Source organism: Megalobrama amblycephala, linkage group LG11 (genome assembly GCF_018812025.1).
Source record: "Megalobrama amblycephala isolate DHTTF-2021 linkage group LG11, ASM1881202v1, whole genome shotgun sequence".
NCBI lineage: Eukaryota > Metazoa > Chordata > Actinopteri > Cypriniformes > Xenocyprididae > Megalobrama > Megalobrama amblycephala.
This window is the reverse complement of record NC_063054.1, coordinates 6,037,073-6,047,253: the sequence shown is the minus strand read 5'-3', so window position 1 is coordinate 6,047,253 and position 10,181 is coordinate 6,037,073. Positions and strand designations below refer to the sequence as shown.

The 10,181-nt window shown below is 37.4% G+C and overlaps 1 protein-coding gene across 1 annotated transcript; it reads right to left on the bottom strand.

Moving 5' to 3' along the window:
- Positions 1-331: 331 nt before the first annotated feature.
- kcnk5b (potassium channel, subfamily K, member 5b) lies at positions 332-10,181 on the bottom strand. Its single transcript, XM_048208463.1, is given in 7 exon segments — positions 332-3,210; positions 3,212-3,357; positions 5,324-5,492; positions 5,583-5,699; positions 5,701-5,750; positions 7,403-7,514; positions 9,845-10,181. Coding segments are annotated over 7 exon segments (1,368 nt in total). The 5' UTR covers positions 10,037-10,181; the 3' UTR covers positions 332-2,628.

The following is a 10,181-nucleotide window of genomic DNA, read 5'->3' as shown; positions in this document are numbered from 1 at the left end:
GATATTTTGAAGAATGTGGGAAACTGAACAGTTTTGGGGCACTATTGACTTCCATAGTAGGAAAAAAAAAAAAATACTATGCAAGTCAATGGTGCCCCAAAGCAGCTTGGTGTTACAAACATTCTTCAAAATATCTTCCTTTGTGTTCAACAGAACAAAGACGTTTATACAGATTTGGAACAACTTGAGGGTGAGTAAATGACATTTTTGGGTGAACTATCCCTTTGTCTAAAGAAGAACTTGGTTGTTCATCATGCTCAGTCTAATACAGTAACTGATTTCATCACTTCTGCCAACAGACCGGATGTGGTTTGGCAACAGCAGAGAGTCATACTGTCAAAAAATACTTTTTTATTACCAAAAGTTGCATATAAAACAATAGAAAATATAGACGTTTATCAAAAAGAATGAAAGGCAAAATTCTTGACCAAAATCCATAATCAGTCAGGTGATAAGATTGAGTTACGTCCCATAATACATCTTTCATAAAGAAATCTTTCATGAGGAGGCAATTTTCTGGAAGCCTGAGTAGGTGCTTCCTCAGTAGGCCCATGTTTAAACATCCAAAGTGCAAGTTGAACAGCCACAGAACTGCTACAGCATTCAAGACAGAAGGTATGCTCAAGAATTCATAATACTTGAACTACATGGCATGCTATTTGCAGTGTGCAAATACTGCAAAAACAACCTACAACATTTGCCAAAATGTTCAGTACAATGAAACAACACTGTGTGGAATACTATATCCCACAATGCAGTGAGATCAACTTGACCTTTCATTTCCAGTTTGACTGGAAATTAACTGGAAGCACTATAAAACACAAAATTCGAACAGCTCTTTTTTAAAGGGATAGTTCAGCCAAAATTGTCATAATTTATTCACCCTCACATTGTTTCAAACCTGTACACATTTCTTTCCTGAACTCAAAGGAAGATATTCTGAAGATGTTAATAACTAAACAGATCTGGGGCACCCTTCACTTCCATAGTATAATTTTTTTCCTACTATGGAAGTCAATGGTGCCCCAGATTTGCTTGGTCACAAACATTTTTCAAAATATCTTCCTTTGTGTTCAGCAGAACAAAGAAATGTATACAGGTTTGTAACGATTTGAGGATGAGTAAATGACAGAATGTTTGGGTGAACTATCCCTTTAAATAGTTCAGACTGTCAAAATGTACTGTTTGTATAAAATGGGGGGAAAAAATTCTCAAACGATAACTGGATGAAACTCACCGATTAATACATACAATTTATACAAAACACAGCATTATACTTATATTGCATGCTGTTTCACAAAATATTTTTTTAAAGAGAGGTTCCAGGTTCAATAGAACTTTAAAGTGATGTAATTTTCTATTCCATCTATCTATACTAAATATGGATATAGACCTAGACACAATCTCAGCTTAATATTTAATTGATTCCCTGTAAACACTGCAAGGGTATCAAAAGATTGCTCTGTTTGAGCATCCCGACACAGCAATATTGGCTCAACCAATGGTATAAGTTCAGGGCAGGGCTATCTGGTTGTCCAACCAAGCCACAAGTAGTGTTTGAGAAACTTGTTTGAAAAGTCATTATTTTCGCAATTCCTTTGGTGTCACTATCCAGCAATGACATGCAAGCTTAAGTTGTATTAACTTAAATGGTTCATATTCAGTATATAATACTGCACATTTAACAATGCGCTAGTATTCAGTTCTAAACATAGCTGGAGATTTGTCCTAGCAGTCATTTTGGTAACATAAATCCAGAGACAGAATGAAAAACCCATGGTTAAAACCACAGTCCCACACCCAAACTGTCCAATGTCTGTTAATGTCCAGGGTGTGGAAGGAAATCGGTTTCATTTCCTCTGCTAACCCTCATATCCTTATCTTGGTCACAGACTGGCTGCAAGACCCTGTGTGTTACCTGAATAGTTTTCAACACTGTGAAAAGCAATGAACACTTTTGCAGCTTGACTTAGCAAGAGGATGCACCTGTCTTCATATCAGAGCAACATTCTTGGGTCTTGAAGTTACAGTCTTCTTAGTTCCTCAAGTGGTCCTGATAGTATCAGCTCAGTCATAATGATCTCAAAAAAACAAAACAAAACAAAAAAAAGCAGAACTGAATTGAAGACTTTTAAATTGTTCTGAAGATCAGTCTTTTGATCTATAACCTTGCAGATCAGTCTTTTCATTAGTCTTTTAGACCTTGTAGATCAGTCTCTTTTTCAACCAGTGCTTTGATACAATACTCAGTATTGGTATCAGTCTGATAGAGACCATTTATTTGTTAGATAGGGTATTGGTCAGACGGGACTAATCCAAATCCAATACTGTGCATTATGGTTTTTACTGCCTCTTCCCTAAAAAAGTCTTCAGATACTTTAGACACGGAGAATCTTGATCCCCTACTACTGTTTTAAAGCAGAGCTGAATTGCTTTTGAAGATATTGAAGATTGGTCTTTCGATCTACAACCTGGTAGATCAGTCTTTTCTTCAACCAATGCTTTTCCTCTTCTTTAACAAATAGTCTTCGATACTTTAGACATGGATAATATTGATCCTCTACTACTGATTTAAAGCAGAGCTGAACTGCTTTTGAAGACATTGTAGATCAGTCTTGTATTGTTTCTTCAACCAATGCTTTTTCTCTTCCCTAATAAATGGTCTTCTGATACTTTGGACACTGAGAATCTTGAACCCCTATTACTGGTAGTAACAGTAGGGCTTTGAACAGGGCTCTGAAAGATTGATGGGTCAGATTTTCTGGTGTCCAATGCACAGTGTCTGGGCTTCTCAGATTTCTTAATTCCCTCTCTAACAATCTTAGGGTCTTTTGGGTCTCTGTGGTGCTCTTTCAGTAGTGTCCGTTCCTCTTGGTTGTTGTTGAGGCCATCCATTGACTCTCCAGAAATGACCATGCACATGTTCGCACTGACGCTGAACCGCCGTTTCAGACGAGGAGAGTGATCGAGTGGGATGACCAGGCCCTGCAGTAGGTCACTGCAGCTCTTGGACCGTGCCAGTTCCTCCTCTTGCTTCTTTTTCCCTTTCTCGGCTGCTCCGATAGCTCGGATGACATCGGTATAGTCTTCGACCTTCTCAGACATGAACTCAAAGATGTCGATGACACCAGAGCGAGGCGAAGGCTTCTGGGCTTTTTTTACTTCTTTTTTTTCTGGTACGTCATCAATGGGCAGCTTGTGGCGTCTCAGTCCTCCTTTTCTTCAGAACTTTATGAGCCTCAACCACCATATGCACATTCCAGCTGAAGAACAGTGACAACCAGGCAAGACCCAGGAAGATCCATAGCTGCACAAAGAATCTGTAGAGATTGGGGTATTCCTGGTCTGGGTTCACACCTATACAGAAACATAAGCCAATTGTTTAATTAGCCTATTTAGAGCTATTTTTACATCACACAGAAGCTGTTTTTAAGCAGCATGAGTTTATACAGAATCACAATCGCAGGAAACAATGCATCAGGCACTCATAAGTTGATTCATATGTATGGTGGGCAGACCGAGGCAAACCCAAGATTTGCACTACATTTCAGATTAATAGTGGGGCAAGTACTTTTTTTTTTTTTTTTTAAGGTATGCCCCCTCTCCACTGGGCTCCAAGAATAGGCTATACCAAGTGTTTTTTAACTTTTTAATGCCAAAGACCCAATTCAGTATTCACTCACTATGAGAGGCGGCTTTCTGTGCGCATGCTTCTGATGTTTGCTCGCAGAAAAATGGAATGCCAAATGGATTTCTCTTTCACATCTTTTTGCACTTGACCGATTGAAATATAACATTAAAATGCACACACAGGAATCGATAAGTGAAAGACAAATTCTTAATGTTATACAAGTATCCAATTCCAGAATTGTAATCAATTTTTGATTTCTCTATGTAATAAATTATCTTCCAAAGCAGTTCTACTGAGTACACAATAGAACAGAACAACAGAATGCTACTCTTCCAGAGTAGCATTTACTGTGAATCGAAACTAAAAAACACATTGCTGTTATGTTGTTACAGATTCTCTGAAACATGCAGTGCATCAGACTATATATTTATATAATTACATCACAAGCACTGCGATTTGATGATCGCACTTAAGCCATATTACATTCTCACCACCATGCATTGTCAAAATTCATAAATTTACCGGGCAACTGGCGAGTAACACCATTTTAATGACAATTTTTACTCGCATTTGGCGCTGTGAACACTGGCTAACATGCTAATAGTGTCCACATCTTCATGTAGCACTGTTAAAAGCAATCCGTGCATGAAATAAATGTATTGCAAAATGTTACATTTTGCAGTTGTTGGAAACTTCAGACGCGAAGACCAGGAGACTTGGCTGTATCATCAGCAGGATTCTTTATTGAGGAACACGTGCTGTCGGTAACTGCAGTCATCGAAGTCTAACTAAGGCAGTGTACATTGTAGTTTATATACATTTTAGGGGGCACCTGGCTGACGACCTTAAACAAAGCATGCAAATGATGTATCCAGGTATTGGAACCCGCCCCAGACTCTAGAGTGTCGCAAGTCCTAATCCAATCAGCATAACTATTCAATAAATGGGACAGGGGCTCCAAGAGCCATTAAAGACAAAAGGTGAAAATCTCAGTAATCTGACTCATTAGACATACAATAAAGAGAACAGGAACTGGCAGAAAACTCTTGCTGGAAACTTTGATTAACAGAATCCAAAAAAATATATATTCACATCCCTGCTTACTATTCACGAGTTCACACTTACAAATAATCAGATAGAAAATAGTATGCGTAGTAGTATGCGTATTTGGCGTGCTGTCCGAGGAGAGGGCTCCGAGCTCGGTATTTTGGCCCGAACCCAGATTACTCCCCCCATTCTGGTTAGTATTCTGGAAAGTAACCAGTGCAGGTGTGAGGAGACGGGGTGGTGGAGGGATGCTGTCAAACTGTCGAGGAATATGGGTGAGTCGACCGTGTCTAATATATATGCTTTCACTCATGCTGATTGGGTAGATATGTTGATTACTGATTGCTGACAGCTGGCCGAGATGACGTGATGATTAGTCAGATTATTTGAACGTTGCTCCTCCCGAATTTTGTTAATAAAACATCATTTAGTGAGTAAGTTAAAGGCAACAGTGGTGATGCAAATATTGTTTTTAATGTCTTGCTGTTAAAATGAATAAAAATACATTTAGCATTTTCTTTTAAAATGTCAAATTTTCCACAGACCACCAAACACCTGCCATTTGGAGGTTTCTGGACCACAGTTTGATATAACTCCTCACTCACAATTTTTTTTTTTTCAGCAAAAATGTACAAATCTAGTTACCTGCTACATAGTCACCGAAACCAACAGTCGTCAAGGTGGTGAAGGAGAAGTACAGTCCTTCTAAGTAAGTCCAGTTCTCAAGGCTCATGAACACAAAGGCTGGGATGATCAAGTGAACCAGGAAACCCCATAAAAGGAATACAATGGTGCAGATGAACTGTACTTTTTTCTATAGTGAAGGAGAAAACATGAACAGGGAAATGTAAAACCATTGTTTTTCTCTTTAGAAAAGTGAAGGCTCTGATCATGATATACTTACCACATTGAGGTTTTTGTGGAGAAGCACCTGACTCAGGCGCTTTGCCCTGCCGCCAAAGAATGTACCCAGCTCACTTATCCAGGTGAGGCAAAGAGGAATGCCACACAATCCATACAGGAATACAGAATAAACGGCCTCCAATTGTCTTCGGAGCAACATTACCATAACCTGAAATCATTGAGTAGACAAGTCCATGTTAAATATTTGTATTCCAGTCTAAAGCCATTCCATCATTAGGAGATCTGGGAATCATTATTGCACTTACAAATCCAAGACACTCGACTCAATCGTCTAACTAATAATAATTCTTTGACACTGAAAAACACACTTTTTACTTTGTAAATCATAATTTTAAGGATGAATTGTGCTCTGACAACATTACCGAGATGGTCCTCACTGCAGAACATGAGATCCAGGGGGTGAGGTTGGATCCAGATCCAACGCCTCCCACTTTACATATCCCTAAACCTACTGTCTCCGCCTACTGAATCTCATGTGTTCTGCAGTGAGGGGCTACTGAATGTCTATTTTTATTTTTGGTGATGGACATGGACATAAGTAACTTTGTACAGCACTTTGGTCAACCAAGGTTATTTTAAATGTGCTATATATAAAAAATAAACTTGAACTTGAAACTTGATACTGACATTCCCAGCTTATTCACTGTTAAATCAATGTAATGCTGTTTCAAGTTTTTTTTTTTTTTTTTTTTTTTAAATTTCAACATTGATTTATAAATACTTTGTTAACCTTTAGCCCTGAAAATTGTTTCAATGTTGAAACAACAGACTTTATTTCAACCACATTTCAACTTTGAAGGTTGGTCACATGCCAGCTGGGTTTCCTATATATAAATACTTATAAACTGGAAAATTTTCAATTTCTAACTAGGGATGTGTCGATCCAATACTAAGTACTGGTATCCGTCTGATATAGACCTTTTTATTTGTTGGATCAGGTATTGGTCAGATAGGACCAATCCAAATCCAATAACTGTGCATTATGGTTTTTACTGTTTTTACCATTTACTGTTAAAGGACTGTTTAAAATGAATTTTCTGGATTTGATTCTGAATGCTGTTTAACTTACTGTTAAAGGGATAGTTGATGGTAGCCATTGATTCCTTGGCATTTTTTTTTTTTTTCTATACTATGGAAGTCAATGGCTATCATCAACCTTTTGGTTACCCACATTCTTCAAAATATCTTCTTCTGTGTTCAGCAGAAGAAAGAAATTCATACATGTTTGGAACAATAAGTAAATGATGACAGAATTTTCATTTTTGGGTGTACTATCCCTTTAAGGCCTTGACACACCAAGCATTTGCTTACCATTTTGAATATCAATCATGCTGATCACTCTTAATTTGTGTATTGGAAGGCTTGTGTAAAATGAGAACAGCCTTCTGTCTGAACTGTCTTGACTACTTTGCTCGCTTTCATCACATTTGCTTTTATTCCCATGTACTGACTCGTTCGCTAAGCTGAACAGCCAATCAGAGTCCTCTCTCTTACCGACGGCACCAACGGACACCGATTAAAGAGTCAATCATACAAAAAACCCAGACTGGGGCCGACAGTGCTTTTCTGCTTGGTGCGTCATGGCGAGTAGCGCACATATTATTATAAATATTGTATATACTACAAAACAGTACTGTATCGAATTGCCATCAGTATCGGCAGATACACAAGGCTGCAGTATAAATATCTGTATCAGACAAGAAAAAGTGGTATCAAGCCATCCCTAGTTCTAACTTACAACAGGCCTACAAAAAGTCAGTATAGTCAGTCAAAACAGTATGTGTCTATAGAAATATCTACCTATGGTAGTGATGACTGTGGCAGCAAAAATAACTGCATTCTCCCAACTCCAGTTGTTGAATTTATTTTTGGTTGTTACAGTCACACCTTTTCCAGCCGCCTTGGCCACAACCTGATGTTAAAACATAAAACAAAATATTAACTAAAAAACGATACATACAAATGCCAAATGACCATACTGTGAACAGAGTTTGAAACTATGAGAAATACACAATGTTTGTATGTAAACAATGGGGATGAAAGAAGAATTCTACACCTTTACAAACTATAATCAGATACAGCTTTTTTTAGGGTTTATTTCAATTGTGATTTACAACACAACTGAAACCCTATTAGTAGGAATCTGTTTTCACCTCAGAGTAAAAAGGTAACTGAATTTATTTCTTGATATTTCACAAATGAAGTCACAACTGTGACTTAATAATATAAATTTTATTTCACAATTGCAACTTCATTTCTTATTTTACACCTCATCTTACAGTTAACCGTTTTATTTTTTACTCCGAGACGGAAACGGGGTTCCATACGTCAGACAGTCAAAACAACAGGAAAAGAGGAACATTGTTTAGTGTTTGCGTGGAGATATCAGCAAAATAAACCCTTCTCTTCATATACACTAGTTAGGCAGACTGTAGCCATACAGACTCTATCTCTACAGACGGTAAGCATGGCTATTTAAATGGCTAAGCAAACATACACACCCTACACAAAATGACTAAGAGTGGGACACCCTACAGTCTTAATCTGACTCTATATATCACTGAAACAACTCAATTTAAAATGTACTTTTCTTGTCTCTTTAAATTACAGAAAAACAACTTTTATTGAGGATCTTCCTTGCTTATTTAAATATCAGTATAGCCTATACATTCTTAAAAAATAAAGGTAATTTATTGGCATCTATGGTTCGGTTCCATTGCACAAATGGTCCTTTATAGTGGAATAAGGTTCTTTAGATTATTAAAATATTAAGAACTGTTCACTAAAAGGTTCTTTGGCGAAACAAAAAATGGTTCTTCTATGGCATCACTGTGAAAACCCTCTTTTTGAACCTTTATTTTTAAGAGTGTACAGACAACATCACCTCAGTGGTGTAGTATGAAAACCTGAGGAACAGGTTTTCTTTGCCACATCATGTTACACCACGCCCAATAAACATACCTATGATGACTTTTACAGTTTTTGAAAATCATGTTAGCATTAAATGTAACAATCAGCTTATTCAATATCAAACAATTAGGGCCTTAGATTCTAAATGACAACTGTTAGAGTATTTAAAATTTCCAGTCATACAATCACAACCAACACAACAATACAACCAAACTATTTGCATAAATAATATTCTACATAAATAATATATTACCATTTTAAAAGTTGAAAGAAGATATGACACCATATATGCCATTCTGTCAGTATCAATTCTGTAAATGACATCCTAAGAGTTGTGAAACAAGTATTTGCACAATGTACACAGGAATTCCATTTACTGATACTGTATAGCCTGCATACTTACTGGTGTTCTTCATAAAATGTTCTCATAGTATGACTGAATTAATACTATAGTTCATCTTTTCAGTAATTTGGTAGCCTCTGCAATGGTATTATTGACTGGTTCCTCTCTGTTGGTACATCAGTTCTCTGGTGACAAATTACAATTGCTCACATGTCGGTGTATATATGGTAAACAGCTGTGGTTACCATATGAGATAAGCAGGCAATACTAGTTATCCTGTTTCAAACATGTAATTCAGATGTTGATACTATACAGAAGTACACAATAAACTAACTGGTTTGTTGATTAAGTATTATCTACTATCTGCTGGATAAAATTCAGTAGTTTTGAAAATAGTAACAAAGTAACAAAGCGAATCAACCATAAACATACAAGCTTGCTTTGTTTTCATATTAGTTCCACAAAGCACGTGGGCGCGCGCTTTCTCGTGGTACTTTGTCGCGCCTGAGTGAGTGGATAATGTGTGAGTGGCAAAGGCACATTCCTAAGAACGACTTCGCCACTTTTATTGCCCATAGGGGTAAAAGTCCACAAACATGAAACAATAGCGCTTCAGTCTTTTTTTTTTTTTTTTAGGATCGCGAACCCCCGTCACCTCCAGAGATTTTACACGTTTAGGACAAAGTTTCGCTTTGTTTCGTGCAGCCTATACTTTTGAAGGATGAAGGTTACGAATGCGTAACTGTGTAACAAAACCAGATAATACGTGTTTAAAACGTTCAAAACTAACATTAAGTTCAGACGAAACTTTCTTAGTCGCTTGTGCTTGAGAAGCACCATAGGAACGGTAGCCTAAATGTTTTACGTCGGCAATAATATATGCTTAATAAACACTTTGAAAACACTTGGGAACTTTTTCAATAGTTTCTGAAATGTTTACCAAACCGTTTGCCTAAACATCACTTGTGGAGTCAAATTATACAGCGTACCTGAATGATCTCATCCAGATCGTCCCGCTTTAAGCAAGGAAATCTCTTTAATAAATGGTCAGTTTCGTTATTATAATCGTCTTGAGCTGATATCAAACTCGGCTCCTCGAGGATCTGAAATATCGCGGCTCCGATGGACAAGTAGAAAATGATGATTGAGGTCAAAATAGGTCCTTTGTCTGACTCTGCCATAATATTGAAGTACTTCCTTTTCTGTGCTCGGTTACATCCAAATAACAAACACTGCTGAAGACTCCCAAGTTTCTGGTGATGTGCTACTTAAACGTAATGATGCGGTAAGGAGGAAGTGGAATTCGGAACCACGCCTGTAAGTGTG